This window comes from Suillus plorans (assembly GCF_016647745.1).
Source record: "Suillus plorans strain S12 chromosome Unknown HD556scaffold_59, whole genome shotgun sequence".
In the NCBI taxonomy this organism is placed as follows: Eukaryota; Fungi; Basidiomycota; class Agaricomycetes; order Boletales; family Suillaceae; genus Suillus; species Suillus plorans.
The window spans coordinates 168,998-187,662 of NW_024537443.1; the positions used below are offsets into that span (position 1 = coordinate 168,998).

At 47.7% G+C, this 18,665-nt stretch overlaps 5 protein-coding genes across 5 annotated transcripts; 3 read left to right on the plus strand and 2 right to left on the minus strand.

Moving 5' to 3' along the window:
- Nucleotides 1-474: 474 nt before the first annotated feature.
- On the minus strand, nt 475-2,726 carry HD556DRAFT_1311375 (uncharacterized protein; the record flags this gene model as incomplete). Its single annotated transcript, XM_041300533.1, has 3 exons — nt 475-1,017; nt 1,075-1,223; nt 1,277-2,726. 3 exons carry the CDS (start codon nt 2,724-2,726, stop codon nt 475-477), a joined length of 2,142 nt encoding a protein of 713 aa, XP_041156486.1.
- Nucleotides 2,727-3,740: 1,014 nt separating this feature from the next.
- Nucleotides 3,741-6,330, plus strand: HD556DRAFT_1311376 (uncharacterized protein; the record flags this gene model as incomplete). Its single annotated transcript, XM_041300534.1, has 11 exons — nt 3,741-3,777; nt 4,036-4,058; nt 4,351-4,435; nt 4,500-4,508; nt 4,972-5,039; nt 5,090-5,273; nt 5,410-5,665; nt 5,841-5,917; nt 5,947-5,996; nt 6,057-6,218; nt 6,325-6,330. 11 exons carry the CDS (start codon nt 3,741-3,743, stop codon nt 6,328-6,330), a joined length of 957 nt encoding a protein of 318 aa, XP_041156487.1.
- An 881-nt stretch (nt 6,331-7,211) lies between these two features.
- HD556DRAFT_1447031 (uncharacterized protein) lies at nt 7,212-8,471 on the plus strand (the record flags this gene model as incomplete). The annotated part of the gene is made up of 2 exons (XM_041307188.1): nt 7,212-7,982; nt 8,037-8,471. The coding sequence occupies 2 exons, from the start codon at nt 7,212-7,214 to the stop codon at nt 8,469-8,471; spliced, it is 1,206 nt and encodes a 401-aa protein (XP_041156488.1).
- Nucleotides 8,472-11,618: 3,147 nt separating this feature from the next.
- HD556DRAFT_1493348 (uncharacterized protein) lies at nt 11,619-13,770 on the minus strand (the record flags this gene model as incomplete). The annotated part of the gene is made up of 10 exons (XM_041308837.1): nt 11,619-11,725; nt 11,779-12,114; nt 12,229-12,362; nt 12,444-12,494; nt 12,849-12,946; nt 12,977-13,099; nt 13,148-13,294; nt 13,385-13,639; nt 13,728-13,736; nt 13,768-13,770. 10 exons carry the CDS (start codon nt 13,768-13,770, stop codon nt 11,619-11,621), a joined length of 1,263 nt encoding a protein of 420 aa, XP_041156489.1.
- A 549-nt stretch (nt 13,771-14,319) lies between these two features.
- Nucleotides 14,320-15,309, plus strand: HD556DRAFT_1447033 (uncharacterized protein; the record flags this gene model as incomplete). Its single annotated transcript, XM_041307189.1, has 1 exon — nt 14,320-15,309. The coding sequence occupies one exon, from the start codon at nt 14,320-14,322 to the stop codon at nt 15,307-15,309; it is 990 nt and encodes a 329-aa protein (XP_041156490.1).
- Between the last annotated feature and the right edge of the window lie 3,356 nt (nt 15,310-18,665).

Consider the following 18,665-nt stretch of genomic DNA (forward strand, 5'->3'; position numbering starts at 1 on the left):
AACTTGGTTAGAATTCAGAACTGAACGTGTTCTGCGGCTTTTGACCTTAAATGCTGGAGGAAGAACTTCAATGACAAGTGTCGAAGAAGATGCATTTCATGTGACATGACTTATGTGAATTTAAAATTAAAGATTGATCATTCAAGGCCCAAGGTCGATCAACCTAAAGGGGTATGGTACGCTCGAAAATTAAATAAATTCGAGGGAAAGAAGAAGCTATTCCAACAACTCTACAAACCGAGAAGTGGAGGCTCCCTCAGATTAGTTCCACAGTATTACACATTTCGTCATTGATATTGTCGTATGTACATGTCAGGCAAGGAGGGTATCTAATGTAGTGCAGTAGTACAACTACTACAGATCTACGTGTCATACCAAATTACAACACAACCCATATGCGCAGAAAGGAGTGCGAGAAGAGGGTCACGGTGCTCTTATTCGGATATGGGCAGAACGACGAGGGGTAGTTGACTATCATGATCTCTGTTGGATGCATGCAGAACGACGAGGGCCCGCGGATGATTGGGTGTCGGGTGGAGGATGTGCCAATCTCGACGATGATGCCATGGGCACAGGAATTTCTTCGGGAAAATCTGGGGGGAGCTGGGTGATCCACTTTCCCAGGAGCGCCGCATGAGTCACACCGGGGGAGGAGTCGTTCGTCTCGCTTGCTGCTGCTAGGATTAAATGACGCCATTCCTGTATGATTTGACTGAATGCTCCAAAGAATGGTGTTGTTTTTGTCATCAACGACCTGTCGACAAGCGGTGAGAGCACATATCCCTGCTTGGATACCCAGGAAGCGGAGCCCATGACTTCATAGTGCTCAACCCACAAGGGCCGCCTGTTCTGATCTCTCGTTACACCGCGTGGCCCGTCGAAGGTGGTTGCAAATTCGACGAAGATATAAAACAGTGACTCCATATCATCGCTTGCTGTGTGTTCAATCATCACCTCCTTCTTTTGGTTATCAACATCCCCCCGCAGAAGACGGATCAACATATAGGGTTTAGTGCCCTTCAGACAATGTGCTCAGCCGTGTGCCACACCATGAAACTTCTAAGCTTCACTTACCGTGCCCTGTGAACGAATATGCTTGGAGCCTTGAGTAATGATCCCAGCATGATCAAAGTCGATATAATACCCTTGTCCATCATGGATGATGAAATTATTCGGGCTTAAGTCTCCATGGAGGATATGCCTTCCGAGCATTAAATCATGAGCTAACAACTAATGGTCAACCTCAGGCTTCAATTTCAACGCACTCAAAACTCACCCCTTGCAAAGTCATAGAAGGATCTCAACAGCTCGGACTTGGAGGAGTAGGATAAAAGCGGCTCTCCGCAGGGGGTCAAAAGAAGGCGCCGGTAAAATCTGCAAATGAACCCCGAGGTATGCATACCATGGGAGGCTCGAATACGATGCGTGCAGTCCGGCTCCCCATCATAGAGGACATCCCAATCGGCCACGAGCCTAACTACATTCGGGATGCCTTCAACCATCCGGAGAACGGTAACCTCATGGTATCTCTTGTCCTCGGCGACCCAACAGTCTTTGAGTGCGTACTCCACCCCAGACAAGGTCTGAACGCGATAGCAAATGGTCCCGCGAGAAAAAAAACCTTGGCTTTGCCAAAGCACATTTATGATTGATAGACGTGCTTCATCAGGACCCTCTATCCAACCAATCGCGTTCTCCCTCAGATCGAGATGTGTGCCCTTGCAGGTAGGGTCGCACATGTGCATTGTGGGATCGTACCCGAGGGTGTTGGTGTGCGCGAGCGTCAAGGTGTTCAAAACCTCAAGAAGACGCACAGGTTTTGCAACGATGGAGGTGGGGTGTGAAATTATGAGACCTGAGCGATCAAAGTAGTGAAGACAAAGCTCGTTATGGGCGATGCTGAAAATCAAGACGAACCGGCGCCAGGGTTGCTCTCGCATTATCAGATACCCTTTAGTGGCGCTACCCCAATACAATTTCGAGGTCAAGGACAGTGAGCTTTCAGTGAGCTCGAAACATGTGATAATGTTGCACCATCGCAATGGGAGGCTACGCAGATTGCAATCCACCAGAATAATGTCTGGCTTCTGTGCGTTTGTGTCGTCCGGGACGGCAGAGTTAGAGAATTGGGAGGACCAGATACGCTTCGGCAGGCCGCTGGTAATGTCCATGGGACAAAAGGGGAATGCAGCCGAGGGGTTCGGGAAGATCTTCGCGTACATTGCGTGCATGGCAGCTTGTACAGCATTGAAGAGCAAAGTCCACTTGCCCTCCAACGTTGCCGATGCCCTCTGACACTTTTTGTTGGGGCTCTTGTCGTCATATCCTTTGGCACCGAAGCTCTTGTCGGTTTCGGGCGATGTGAAAGAGGAATCTGAATCCACTTCTGTATTGGTCGCCACTGCCACCTTGCTCATCTGTGCGCGCGGTTGTGTCTTCTGTCCCCTCTGTGTCTGCCTGCTGTTTACCAGCAGCCTCGGCCAGACATTTCTCTTATCGAGTTGCCACACCCCGCCCGCGCCACAACTAGCAGGATGAAAGACAGGCGCTCCCTGAACCTTCTTCTCTCCTGGCCCGGATACTGAATAGTGAATCTTGCTGAGAGATGTTGGTGTGAAATTGGTGTCTAGGATGAGGGCATCCATAATAGACTTGGCATCTTGGGGGAGAAACTTTTCTTCCCACAGAACTTGACCGACGAGTTCTTGCTCCAAGAGCTTATCCATGGCGCTCTTGTCCCGAGGTTCAGGGAGCGCATTGGTAGTACTGACCGATCCAAAGAGGCGTCTGTGATAAGAAGTTGTGCTCACCGGCTGTGGGAGCATCGTCTCGGTTGTTGTTGGTGTTGGGAAAGCAATGTTGCTGACAACAAAGCGGAGTGGTTGATAACATACCGCTAATTTTGGAAACACTCCTGTATACGTTGCCACGCAGGATAGTAGATTCTCAACTTGTCATGAAACCGATCGACTAACTTGATGTAATTGAGTCATCACGTATTCATATGTACTTTACACATGCTAGTGCTCCAGATGCAGCCAAATAAAACATTCATATTCATACTAAAGATCATCCCACACACCAAATAGGACACGAATAATGGTATATTTTCTCAATCATTGAAAGTTACATTTCACATAAATATGGATATAGTCGTACGGGAACATGATGGTCCAAGCCGAGAACGTGAGATAATGAGAATGAAGGCAATATCAAGACCATCGGGGAGGTTTACATATCAGATGCTGACAACGGCACCACGAGGGAACTTGGGAGCGCATAAACGGGCTGGAGGAGGACGAGAGCAGCGAAGGTTAGTACTCTGGACAAGCAGAAAGATGCAAAATGAAGTGAATGGGCTGGAGGAGGACGAGAGCAGCGAAGGTTAGAAGGGGTACTCTAAACGAGCAGAAAGATGCATAATGAAGCGAGCGCATAAACGGGCTGGAGGAGGATGAGAGCAGCGAAGGTTAGAAGAGGTACTCTGGACAAGCAGAAAGATGCATAATGAAGCGAGCGCATAAACGGGCTGGAGGAGGACGAGAGCAGCGAAGGTTAGAAGGGGTACTCTGAACAAGCAGAAAGATGTATAAGACTCACTAATGATAGTTAATTCTTCATCCGAAAACGGAGGCTCACCGTCAATGGTTAGATCCTCGTCTGAGAAGGGAGGCTCGCTGTCCATGATGAAGTCAACATCCAAGGAGTAGGTGACGAGAACAAGTTTCCACCTGGCTAGCATGTATCAGGGCTGGCTAAGAGGGTGGAAGAGAGAAAGTGAGTGGGGGCAGCACGCTGGACATTCCCGACGACCAGTCCGGGTTCTGTTTACAAAAAAAACTGTGGGAACCTTTATGTCAGCTCTTATGTCAGCTTTGCGTCGATGAAACTGCCTCTTTGTCATGCGCCGCCTGTTGCCTGCAACCTTATCTTTAAAAGATTTCTGTAGCTCGTCGCTTGCGTCGTGTCTTTGGGTCACCTGCGTATGTGTTTCTTCTCTCCCTTTCAACTTATGCTTTTGATTTTTGTTTGCAGAAAGGAACATCGGGAATTGGCGCGTACGTGGCGTTACGATTAAATTAAATTCTCGTCCGAGAAGGGAGGCTCGCTGTCCATGATTCCGAACATTAAAAAAATCAGCACTCCAGTTGAGTCGAACACGCGCGCGCGTCATATCACACAACTCTGACCTCACAAATTACTGTTAAGCCATGCGTTCTTGTTGAAGTTCATCTCAATTTTACCTTTTCATATAATGCATTGCTTTATGGCCGGCCATCTTATCTGTGATGGTCGTGATCCTCCTCTACCACTCACTATACATCCATATTCCATTATGGACTTCACTAGGCTAGACTATCATGTGGAACGCATCGCATCACAACATGGCTTACCAGTGGAGACGGTGTTGGAGAGGTGGCTGGAGAAGCGGCAAGTGAGTGAACCCGACAGATGGAGAAGGCTTGACGACATACCATGCATTGTTGGTGGTTTATCAGCATTACTTGGTAAGTCTGATTATTGAAAAATTTCAACAACTTTTCCTAAGAACGATTGAGGCAAGCTTGAAGGACAAGGGGGGACATTTCCGTGGAAGTTGCTACCAAGAGAGTTAGCTCGTTGTGGCTGCATCCTCCAGAACTATCCTGAAAATGTCCTAATGCCCGGTGAGAAACACGCAACCCTCAAAAAGAGCAAGGGCATACATGATCTTTCGCTTCGTGAGCGCCGAGTCTTTGCGGATGCCCTAAAAAACAACCTACTTACCATCAAAACCGTCACCAGACAAGGTGCTCTTGCGAAGCTTAACACGTCGCATAGCCCTGTCATCATCGAGGAAGCACCAGCTCCTCATTCCAACTACACGCATGGCCGATGGTGGTATGCTAATGGCCAATCCGATCGACGGGGTCTTCCTCGTCTCGAAGATGACTACAGCTCTTCTGAGACATCTCCTGTTCCATCCCCTAGACCGTCTCCTGCACCAAGGCCTACTCCTGGGCCATTATCCCGTATATGAGACCCTCCTACACAAAACCGTACATCATCTCTTGCACGTCGTCAGCAGAGACTCAAGGTATATGTTCAGGTCCCACTTCCCCCCTGGAGGTCGAACTTCAATGCAGAAGGAGAGCTGTTACCAGGAGGTAGACACAATGTCGATGAACTTATTCCATGGATCTCCCACATCACACAGAGTTCGCAAAGTACTGATATTGCTGCCCTTGGGGAGAATGAGGTCGAAGTAGATGAGCTTCTCGCGTCTCAAGGAAGTAAAGTCACGCGTCAATAAAGTAAAGTCACGCGTCAATGAATCGTACTTGCTTTTCTGTTGTCTTTTCCCCTTTGAATCTTAGACATCTAGTGTACATGTTAAACTAAATTGATTGATAACGCGGTAATACCTAGCACTACACTGTAAGCTGGATGCTTACATGACGCACCTCGATGACGCAACTAAACATCCTATGACGCACGTCCGATCTGAGTGTTGGTCGTCGACAGAGACGTCCTTACATACACAAGAGTTGGAACCGTCGGAGGCTTCGAGGAGGCTCGGGTGGATAGTGCGCGAGCCTCTGCACAGGAGGGCAAGCTTCACTGAGGAGACAGTGTACCTCCGCATCAATGTTGAGAGGGTCACAAACACCTATAAGGGATTTGGGTGAGAACCTCTCAGGAGAGCCAGGTCTGTTAGACAGGTTTCGCCCTACAAGAAAACCCGGTCTAACAGACCGTGGGAACCTCGAAAAAGTGCTGCCAAGGGTGCTCTGACTCTCCCCCTCCTCCTGACAAAACACATGCACTGATCAACATTGTCCTTCTCATATCTGGTTCAGAACATTGAAGTATCCAATCAGCCACTGCCCACCTACAACGTATCTCACAAAGTGGATCCGATACAATGGTCAACTAGGTAGCGTCGTCCTCATTTTGACGATACAGCTAGTGATGAGCGGTGGAAAGAGAGAGTAATCATGGGTACCGTATTACTAGTGAGTGTTCTTATGTTCTTACCCAAAAGCTTACGACGAACCATCATCAATTTGTTCTAGACTTTAGCTGCCTTTGTCGCACAGACCAGTTGGACTCGTCGACAGGCTATTGCAGAAATGTCGAGTCATAGATGGCCTTCCCATCCAGGCAAAAAGTCAGGGAATGACGATGACGCTCTTGCTGTAGACCAAGAAGATGGATCGTACCCAACGTTGTACTCTGTATGTGGGAGCAAACTAACAGCAGGCAGCGACACCTCCAGAAGACATATCAAGTCTTGCACGTCGATCAACATAACACACTAAAATTTCCAATATGGGTTTTTAGATCTAGACGATGTAAGTCTTGATTCGTGTTGCAGCAGGTTTTGTGTTATTAATATCTATCACGACTGTGTCGTATACTTCTGGGCTATTGGTATTGCGTGCTCATCACCTCAATGCAACAGCTGCACCAAGTATTCCCACTACATGTGGTGTACTCCCATATCAAGAAAATCACGACCCATCCCTTGTACATGCATAGTATTCAGCTGGCGGGATGTATTTGGGGAGAGTACAAATGACGTATAAGGTCTCTGAATGCCGTTCCTTCTGATAGGGTGGCATATAAGTCTTTGGACACTTATGCGTACCTATTACCACCAAGTTTGCGAGCTTTGCTTTAATTTCGGACGTTTGATTGAATTCGCAGGACATTTTTGTTTCATTGGTAGTTGAGCCATTGAGGAACCTAGTTACCTGAACTTATGTGAGCGTAGATGGCCAAAAAATTCAAAATTCATTTTGCCCTCACTTTCCCTGCTGCAGCGCTGAAGCTTGAAGTCTGAACTCCGCATGAGGACGAGATTGTGGCGGACGATGGCGAGGAACTTGATGATAAAATACTTATGGAGGAAGGTTCTGGCGCCCTTTAGGTAGTTTACTTCAGTTTCACCCATTTTTCGTTGTATTACTCTATATAATACATTGGATGTATCTGGATATGTCTGATATCTGGCTGACAGCTACTCTACTGGATGACTTGTGTCTGACAGATAGCATGTTTGATGTCATTGTATTGCTACGATATTTCAAATGTCAGATATCACAGGTATGTGTAATTGGCGGCATCAGAAAATTCAATATGTCATGTGATATCTGGATTCGGTAATTTTGGTGATGGTATAGTGATCATTGAGATGGGCTTGCTTACATAACCACTGTCGACACATCATGAAACCTCCGTGCCATAACAGACGAGCCTTGGAACTTTCAACTGTCTTGAGGGAGCACCTAACGAACTTGAAAAATTTCTTGTGGCTCTATACAGATGTTCCCAGTAACCCAGATGACACTAAGCATCCCAGCAACCCCGTTGGTGGTCACTGGACCAATGCAGCTGATCGAGCAGCGCAAAACATTGGTAAGGGGGCATACCATTCACGATGCCTGCGGAGCTGGGCAAAGGCCTACATCAATAATAGAAACACACTACCTCACCGAAAAGTGCCACAGCGATACTCCCGCATTGATGATGAAGACCTCGCAGCCGAACTACAGCTGCATCTCCAGAGTGTGGGGAAGTCAGTCTGCGCACAGGATATTGTTGATTACCTTGGTGTACCTGAGAATGGTGTCCATCTTGGCATCAAGAAGTTGATATCATTGAGAACAGCAGACCGATGGATGTCGCACCTGGGTTATCGCTGGCAAAGGGAGCCACAGGGACAATACACAGATGGCCATGAGCGTGAGGATGTTGTTTGCTACCGCAACAACATATTTTTGCTGGCATGGACTCATTATCAGTGCTACATGCGAAAATGGAAAACTGACAACATTACCTTGGAGGATTTGTCAGAAGTCGAGTCTTCTGGGCGCCGCACCATCATGTGGTTCCATGATGAGTCAATGTTCTATGCAAATGACCGGAGAAAAGTTCATTGGGTCCATGACTCAGAAAGCGCCTTACCTCAACCAAAAGGGGAGGGTGCTTCTTTGATGGTCACTGACTTTGTGTCAGCCGATTATGGCTGGCTTCAATCCTGAGATGAAAAGGAGAGCGCTTGGGTCCTGTTCAAAGCTGGAAGGGCACGAGATGGTTATTTCACAAACCAGGAGATTGTGGCGCAGGCTGTGAAAGCGATGGATATCCTGCAAAAAGATTATCCAGGCGAAGACCATGTGCTTGTCTTTGACAATGCAACGATGCACCTCAAACGTGCCGATGACACTTTAGCTGCTCGAAAAATGCCGAAGAATCTGTCGCAGTCGTTTGGACCATCTGCAAGTGTCAAGGATGCCAATGGAAAGGCCGTACTTGGTCCAGATGGCAAACAAGTAAAGGAAAAAATTCAAATGATAGATGCAACACTACCGAATGGGGATCTGCAACCTCTCTATTTTGCAGAGGGACATGTAAAGGCTGGGTGGTTCAAAGGCATGGCTCAGATACTTGTTGAGTGCGGGTATGAAAATGCCCCTCACCTTTGAATGGAATGCAAAGACTTCAAATGCCCTCCTGACTGGACTGACTGTTGTTGCTGGCGGCTAATGTATACTCAACCAGATTTCACTAAAGTCGAATCGAATTTGGAGTCCATGTGTTGTGCACGAGGGGTCGATGTAATTTTCCTGCCAAAATTTCACTGTGAGCTCAATTTTATTGAGCAGTGCTGGGGATATGTGAAGCGGCTGTACCGTATGAAAGAATGATCATCATCAGAAGCCGACCTTGAATGAAATGTCCTCGACTCGCTAAATGCAGTCCCACAGTCATCCATGCGGCGGTGAGTTTGTTGATCTTTCGGATTTCAACAATGTGATTAATTTTAAATTTTAGCTTTTTTGTCAGGTCTGGTAGATTCGTCGATGCTTACAAGAAGGGACTTGACAGAAAACAGGCTGCATGGGCGATCAAAAGATATTGTGGTCATCGCATTCTTCCTGAGTCCATAATGCAGGAGTTGGAGCAATCCCACTGAGCTACAATGTATCATAGTACAATCTTAATCACTATGAGTCTAGTTGCATATCATCCTTAAGTTAAGTTAAGTAATACTTGAATCTCCGAGTCTGTGCCATTCAGCAGGACATTTGGCTTGACTTATCCTCACAGCATAACACATCTGTCACATCACGTGAGGTTCATCGAAATTTCCCGTCTTCTACCTTATGTTCTCATACTTGAGAGGGTGTGTTTCAAGTGCTCATAAATTTATTTATACTACCGCAATGTTCAGAAAATAATACTAGCAGACCATGAATTTATGAACCAGCTTTGCTAGAACGAGTTCACCAAATGAGACGACAGTAAAAGCAAGAAAGAGGGCAAGCTCGATCTAACACAGCGCCACCTGCTAAGTAAGCACAGCTCCACCATAGGAGGACGAAGCCTGAAAAAGGATTGACTCAACCCTGAACGAAAGGCGTGACCACCAAACACGATCAGCGCCAAACACGCCCACTGAGAGTGAAGGATATTTGAGCAAAGTTCAAATGGAAGATAGGTTGCTCACGACAACGCAAGATATCACACGACAGAAGATGTGTACGGATACCAGGTGTGGAGGAGCATATAATGTATGAGAACACATCCGAATGATGGTGTCCTGCAAATGAGTATCAGTGTCGTCGAAAATGAGCGCACCTCGCTTGGCCCTCCCCTTAGGAAAATGTGCGACGATGACCAGCATAAGCTCATCATCCCAGTCCCCTACGAACAGTGAGAGCTCTTGCACCATTGACAATTCAGAGTGCACTGCTGCAAATGCTTTGTAAAGCGGCATAAGCGCAGCCTCATCACGGATGTCAAGTTTCCAAACATCCCATTGAATAACATAGCACTAAAAAAAACATAAAACAACATCTTCATCGACACAAACAGATTAAGATTGAACAAGAGGAATGTACCGAGTAACTGAAAGTATGAAAGAAAACAGAGAATAAGAGCGGAATAAGATTGATCCCTCCATCGCGACTATGGGGCTTGCAAGACCACGGTCAGGTCTATGGAAAGCAAACCGCGCACAGTCAGCGCACCTTTTCAGGCCTGAGAAGCTAGGATGGGATTGCAGAGTGAGAAAAGGACTCATCACACACTGACATCTTATATATCTTTGCTAAGTGTTCGATCCGCTCAGCGCGCAGCTTGGGCCTGATTCACATCCAATAAACATGGCAGTAGTTTTAGAAAGGAAGGATGATTCCCACACACCAGGTAGCGGGCCCACGCTCGAGTCTGGATGCTGACAAAACCATATGATGCCTAAAGAAGACACGGTTGTCGGGCCATGTGGAGCCATGAAGATTGAGTCGACAGAGAAAAATTTCAGGAGACCTGTACCCTCTTCTAGGGTACAGGAATTGTGACCAGTCTCTGTCCTTCCAAAATACCATTTCAAGTGCGCTCGTTCCCTTCGTCTTTCCAATTAAAAACGAAAGCAAGGTTATCGCCGGCGACAGCGCCTAGTAGTACTGGTGTAATGTTAATATCAATTAATTATTGTTGTAGGAATACAACACAGAGTGGGGCTATACAAAGATGGCTCCAAACTGATATATTTATGTTGTGGTCTTGAACTGCCTAGTCTGCTATACTTGGTGAGACAAGTGCGTTCGACCCAGGGGTCTGCGGTCTGGGAATAGTTTTGGGGGTCAGTGAGTGATGTGGGGTCAATAGTCCGAGTGCGGGAAACAATGTCCGAAGGTATAATTACGATGTCCGATGCAAAAGCGTCAGGTCCGATGTTTTCGGGTTATCGGGTTCAGGTTCAGGGTATCGGAAACTAATAGCAACGCTATAGTGAGCGTCGGGAAAGCGAGCAGTGTGCGCAATAATAACAATGACTGATATGGGCGGTGAAGGAACAATGATATTCACAATGTCAACTAAGAACTACGAAATATTGGGTTTGACCCCTAAGCATCAGAGAATGGCTCTCCTCTACTTGGATGATGGTAATGCTATGGGGAGTCCAATATTTATGTAGATACGTAGAAGTCTGGAACCCTATAGGCGAAAGTAGTAGCACAATATTTTCGGGTCTGATGTCCTATGTAATAAGACATGAGGTGCTTCAGACATGTAATAATGTGGTCTACAATGTTAGCGATGGGAAAACAAGTAACTGTGCACCTAGTGGGGCTAGCAAAAGGACACAGGACATAGGTAGGACGAGTGGGCATGATATCCGATAGTCCGATGCGATGTCCGATAGTCCAATGTCCAATGTCCAATGATTTTCGGGTTTGGTGCGTATTGAGTCGGATATGATAGGGAATGATTCGGGTAATGATTAGCATTCGACATGCATCGGAAATTAGACCTCTATGAGGTCACAGAGATGTCAGTCTCTACATTGTGATACTATAAATGCGATATATACGTTGTATGTCGTGCAATCGTGAAACAATTCATGTATGTATCAGACTCCAGAGCTCCATTGATCAAGAGAACAAGAGAATGTCATCTATGCAAACAAGTGCCATTATACACAAGTCGAACTATGGGTGTGGTACCAAGTAGTCCATGACAGTGCCTTGTATGTATCGGGAGGACTCAGACTCCTGGACAATTGTATACAACTGACGACAATAGCGAAGGTTCGAGAAGCGCACACATGTGAGTCACATTCAAATCTACTTATCCATGCACTTCCCACCATTCGTACTCGACGGGATACTTATGAAGCGAACTATATTCGGATGATCAAAACTACCAAGAAGTTTGAGTTCTTTGATATCCACTACAGCACATGTTCACAACATGGAAGCCTCATGGGTAACAGTTGTGACGTACTTGAATTGAGCTGATCTCGAAATTCCACAGTGGCGACCCATCTGCCCTTGAACTTGCCAATGAATACGTCCTTGAAGCCCCCACTTCCAATCTTCTCCAGTTTTGTGAGTTTGTCAGGTGGAATTTCTTGATCTTCTAAACCTAGGCTTTCAAGATCCAATTCTAGCTCTAGCTCTGGCTGACTCATGTTCTCGCCTGACAAAGGAGTACGTGGTTCGTCTTGATGAATTCGATGGGAGCATAAGAGGACCGGAGGGGTATTGCTTTGGCTGCGGCTCTTAGCCTTTCTCCGGCAATTAGCACGATGGTGAGCGGTTGATGGTGGACGAATGGTGCCTGTGGAAGAGGGCAAAGAGAACTCGCTCGTGGGTTAGGTGGGCGAAGAAATGCATCATCGTAGGGTACCTGCTGCTTTGTTAGAGAATGTCAAATGCACGTTGTTCGGCTTACTCTGATAATTCAGGATCGAAGTTTCCATCCTTGCGTCCAGCTGCAATAGCAATGAACTCGTCCAATCGAGGATGATGGCCAGCTGAGACGTGGGATGCGGTGGGACTGACTGACGGTCAGCACATGGGAAATAGCTACATGTATGTGAGCCATCCCCGTCCTCCATGTGAACACTACCTAGGGTTTCCAACGAAGATGTCACTTCCTTCTCTCACTCTTCTTCCTCAACAGCATTTTCCTCTTGAGATGTGGTGAGGGCATGTTTTCTAATAAGGCTATCGAAATTTGAACCTCATGTAGTGACACAGGTGTGATGTAAGTCTCCTGAGCACTGCAGCATGCGGGAACTTGGGTGGCTGAAGAGCCTCTGGCTGATATCCATTGGAGCGGGGCGCTCTGGCAGGACAGGACGGGAGTGGCAGGGGTCCTGGCGTGGTGGCAGGAGTCCTGGCTTGTAGTCGGTAGTCCTCATGTGTGTTGTAGTCTGTCCTCGATAGACAGAGCCGTAGCCCCCCGCCATAGAGGTCTGGCCTTGGTTCCCTTGCAGTCCATGCCCATTCCACCATTTACACAGAAACATAGATTACTCATTCAAAACTCTTCTCACATAGGATACTCACATCTGCACCCATAAATGGTCTTCCCATGGTCGACATGAGGTTTGCGAGCAGAGCGCAAGAGCTGCATAGAGAATGTGCTCTGCATCGAGGAGGTTGGACTTGAAGAACGCATGAAAAAGTTGACGCACATAGCACATATTCAGAGCTGCTCTTGTGCATGTTAATCTTCTACATGGATTTCCCTGCCATCCTTTGGCATCCTTAGGCTTGATGTCACAAGTTGATTCCATCGTCATTCCATTGCTCGTTTGCTGTCAGCAGATCAGAGATGCGCGGATGATACCTAGAGCTTGACCTACCAATAACTCGCTACTGAAAAAATATGGAACCGCAGATACTTGCAGCACTCCACGATTGATGTGCTTTCTGCATAATTCGACTGCCTCATCCAATCTGCCAGCGCGAACAAATGAATAGAGCGCTTGTGCTAGGATTTTCTCAGATTTCTGCAAATGATTATGTGTTACTCAGTGCTTTGATAGATTATTATTAGGCTCACGGCGTCATCAGCTGCTAATGATCAACCATCTGATAACCCTGTTCATGGCATCAGGATTCAGCTCTTTTACTAGACCCTCTATGATTGATTCCTGAGTCTGTGCATAGAGCCTGCATAATATATGTTTCATAAACTTCCAATATCCCGTGGTGGTTTCTGGATGTTGCACTCGTGGGGCAGTTTCATGAAACCATTCTCGTACTACAACAAGTTCTGTGAGGAGCACTGATGAATTCATGATTGCTTGTGTAGTGTTGACGTGTGTGTAGGGGTTCTTGGCAAGTAATGTGCCCTGGGGATGGACATGTAGTTCTGATTTGGTTTTGCAGGCGCTGCAGTCGCCTTGAGTCAGGAACCAGCAGCAGGATGCATTCACTCACGGGATCAACCTGAAGAAGGCCCCATGTAAGCAGAGCTTACCATGTGATTCCTTGCTGCTCGTTGATTGGACACGCCGGACTGTTGTGACGCTATTTGTCCTGATTCATATATATTCGACTATCGCAGTTGTACTTACCTTATCACCTACCGTCACTGTCGAATCTAACTCTCATCCACGTTCCGACTACTGTCTGAGCTTCTAGTGTTCTACCCTCTGGGTAGCTTCCACTTTTTTTGAACGTACAGTTGAGCGTTACTTGTTTCCTGTTATCCTTGCCGCTACTGTTATCTTATCTTTTGCTGAAAAACACCGTAACACGCCGCCAGGTCGACTTAGTCACCTGGCTACCACAGACTTGCAAACTGCCTCCTCGCCGCTCCCGTATACCGGTACTGTCCCCACTCGTGACACGTAGTCGTGCTCGCAAAGTATTAACGTCGTCGGTGGCTACGTCAACCACAAACATAATCAACCCGCTCCCTGCACTCTCCCCTCTCACTGAACTACCTGCTAGTCGTGCCAGCTCGCCGACAACAACACATATATCCACTTCCTCTGATTCAACCGACTCTTGGATCGACATACCTACCATGTCCGCACCATCGAAACTCACGCGTGTGGAGCAACAAGCTGCTAACAAACCTCCCTCTCTCACAGCGGGCGAGATCTCTCCTGAGGTTTTTCGCGCGTGGGAGATGGGTTGTAGGCAATTCTTCATGCACAAAGAGATCCCTGAGGGCGAAATGGTCAAAAAAGTCGCCTGGGGAATGCAAGAGCCCATCATTCAGGACTGGTACCTCAATGACCAGGACCGTTTCAACAAACTCTCGTTCGCGGATTATATAAAAGAAGTCCATGCTTACTGGTTGCCCGCAGACTGGGCAGACTCCGTCCGTCAGAAGATGTTGTCGTCGACACAAGGACAGAAGCCGTTCAATGAGTGGGCCGTCGAGGTTCAATCAAAAAACACGCTCCTTCGTGACTCAACTTTGCACCTTAATGACACCAATCTGAAGTACCATCTCGAATCGCACATGCATCCTGACCTAGCTGCGGAGTATCGTACTGAGCAGATCACCGAGACCAATCTACGCAAGTGGATTGAGAAGGTGAGGTTGCTAGATGAGAAACGCTTACGCCACCTTGCAAAACACAAGGAAGCGGCGGAGGCGGCCTGGCGTGCGAAACGAGGTGAAACTACCACTGACAGGAGACTTGCATCATCGTCTTGTTTCAATTCCAAAGCAGGACAGACCACATCTAGTTCCACCTCTTCCAAACCGTTCACCCGTCTACCACCGCTCACAGATGACGAACGCCAGCTCCTACGCGACAACGAGGGGTGCTTTAAGTGCCGCGAGCCCTTCGTACATCATTCGTCGAGCAATTGCTCCAAGGGCTTTCCGGATGGCGCCACCTACAAATCTCTCACAGCAGCCTCTGTAGCGGCCAAGAAGGGTAGGAAGGGTACGACCACTGTGGCAGCTGTCGGAATCCAAGACACGGTAGCAGTTGTCATGCCGTCTGCTGCTCTTGGTGACGGAACTGATTCTGGAGAAGAGTGTGTGGTGTTACAATAACATGTAACCGAGAACCCCTCCTACGGAGGTCATCATGACCTTAGCCCCTATCCCATCATATGCATCGTCTTGGAAGACTTACCGACTCAACGGAGACTCGTAGAGACACCTAGAACGGCCTGGATGCCGTTAGATGACCTAGACCAGCCTAGGCTACATCTGATCGGACCTAGATGGTCCTCGACCCGGATCATGGAGAAGCTCCGCTTCATGGTCAGAAGAGAAGCCGCATGCCGCAGCATGCGCAGTTAGACTCCAAGGCATGCTTCGCCTTGAGGACAGATAAGAGAGGCATGGTAAGCCTCATGTATAGATAATCGCCCGCATGGCATCAGATAAGATGCCCTTGTATAGACACACTCATACCTACCTACCGAACGTAGTATTGGTCTGTGCACACGGACGACAGTATATAGAGCAGACAGAATCATGTATATTCCCTACTTGATTCTACTAGGTTTTATCCAGAACTTCCTCTGAAAGACAGTCCCAGTCCTTCAGTCTAAGCCGCACCTTAAGGAAAGCCGACGCTACCTTAAGTGGAACCCCCGAACCTCTCACTCGAGAGAAGATCCCCGTCTCTCCAGTAGCGAGCCCGCTATCAGATTAGGCAATCCGCCTAGGGAGAGCTCGAACTATCCTAGTCCGTAACATGTGGCCCCATTCACGATCCCACATTTCACCTGGGAATGTCTCGTTGATGGCCCAGCTGCTTCATCTTCTGTTGTCGTTTCTGCATTGATTGACCATGGATCTCCCGCAGTTCTGATTGATGAAGCCCTCGCCATCAAACTCGGTCTCCGTTGCCGTGCATTACCAAAGCCTTTCCCAGTCTCAGTTGCGCTCTCGGGAAAGGAGAAGCAGTCATTTCTCCTCTCGCATTACGTTAAACTTGCATGTTCATCTCTCAATTCTGTGTACAAGTCCCACACTGTACGCGCGATCATCGCGCCTAATCTTTGTACTTCCCTTCTCTTGGGGGGCCCATTTCTCGCACATAACAAGATTGTAATTGATCACGAACTACGGACGGTTGTTTCCAAAGACTCCAACTACGACCTCTTGAATCCGCCTCCCACAGTTAAGCCTGTCCGCCCATCGTCTATTGTCCCAAACCAACTGCAAGTCTACGGTTTCAAACAAGACGTCTTACGCGAGCTGAAGGACGTCCTACCGGAGTATAAGGTGATTATTGATAGCGAGTGTGCGCCTGTCAATGGTGTGAACATTGTTGCAGCGGTACAAGAACATATCGACCGGTTGAGTTTTCAAGACCAACTGACGGCACGAGACGTAGCTCTGAAAGAAGAATTCATTGATCGTTTTCCTGCAGATATTCCTCACAATGATACGCTGCCGACCGACATCCTTTTTCGTGTGAGGTTGAAGGACGTGAATAAGGTAATTCAGAAGTGCTCTTACGACTGTCTGAAGAAATATAAGGCTGCATGGAAGACCTTACTAGATTCGCATCTTGAAAGTGGACGACTTCGCCACTCAGAGAGCGAATACTCATCTCCTGCGTTTATTATACCAAAGGCCGACCCGACTGCGCTTCCGCGCTGGGTCAATGATTTCCGAGAACTCAATCTGAACACTGTGCCGGACAATCATCCCTTACCCCGGATCGATGAGATCTTGCGGGATTGTGCAAAAGGGAAGTTCTTTGGTAAACTGGACATGACAAATGCCTTCTTTCAGACATGTGTTCATCCTGATGACATGAAGTATCTTGCGGTACACTCCCCTTTCGGTAAATTCGAATGGACCATGATGCCCATGGGAGTACGGAATGTGCCTGCGGTTCACCAACGACGTATGATGATGGCCTTGCGACACCTCATTGGCGACATCTGCCATGTTTATCTTGATGATATTATCATTTGGTCACAGACTCTTGAGGAGCACGAACGTAATGTTCGCCGTGTTCTATCTGCCTTGCATGACGCACACTTGTACTGTTCACTAAAGAAGACACTATTGTTTGCTACTGAAATGGACTTTCTAGGTCATCACATTTCTGCATGCGGTATTGAGGTTGATAAAGCAAAGGTAGTGCGGATCTTGGACTGGCCTAGGCCCACAAAGACGACGGAAGTTCGGGCGTTCCTGGGCATAGTACGCTACCTCTCAGATCATTTGCCTGCTCTCGCGAAGCACACCCATGTACTGACACCTTTGACCACGAAAGCGGCCGAATTGCACTTCCCTGCATGGACTTCCAAGCATGACACGGTGTTCCAAGCCATCAAGGAGTTAGTCGTGAGTCCTCAATGTTTAACAACCATAGACCATGACAACCCTGGGGAGAATCACATCTTTGTGACCTGTGATGCGTCAGACTACGCAACAGGCGTGGTGCTATCATGGGGGAAGACGTGGCAATCAGCTCGTCCAGTGGCATATGACTCGACACAGCTACGCGACGCGGAACTGAACTACCCTGTTCATGAAAAGGAATTGTTGGCTATCATCCGGGCTCTCAAGAAGTGGCGGGTCGAACTGCTGGGTGCCCATGTGAATGTCTTCACAGATCATTGGACGCTACAGAATTTTGCGACTCAACGGGATCTGTCACGACGTCAAGCAAGATGGGCTGAGTATATGTCGCAATACGACCTGTCTATCACCTACGTGAAGGGAGAAGATAACACTGTTGCGGACGCCCTGTCACGACGAACGGACGCTGAGTGTTCTTCATTACATAATATCGCAACGGGTCTAGCGACCGTGGGCCCAGATACTGAAGATGATCGTGTGTTTGCAGCGGTTTTGTCTATCTCCGCAGATAAATTGATTGAGCATCGTATTAGGGACGGGTATGCTTCAGATCCCTGGTGTCAACGCTTGCCTAGCCTGTTGGGGTCACTACCAGGCTTGACAGAAAGGGATGGTCTTTTCTTTACAGCAGGTCGTCTGGTGGTGCCTCGCATCGATAATCTGAGAGAGGAATTGTTCCACCTCGCACATGACGCAGCTGGTCACTTCGGAGCTGACAAGACTTATAGCGCCCTCCGATCAGCTTACTATTGGCCAAACATGAGACGCGACCTCACAGAGTCGTATATTCCGTCGTGCACCGAATGTATGCGCAACAAGTCACGAACGACAGCAGTTCCCGGACCCCTGCATCCTCTACCAGTGCCCGATGGACGAGGTGACTCTGTTGCTATTGATTTCATTGGACCACTACCGGAGGATCACGGGCACAACATGCTTGTTACCATGACTGACCGTCTCAATTCAGACATTCGGTTGGTACCCTGTCGCGACAACATTTCAGCCGAACAGTTCGCGAATGTCTTCTTCGACAACTGGTATTGTGAAAACGGTTTACCCTTAGAGATCGTCTCAGA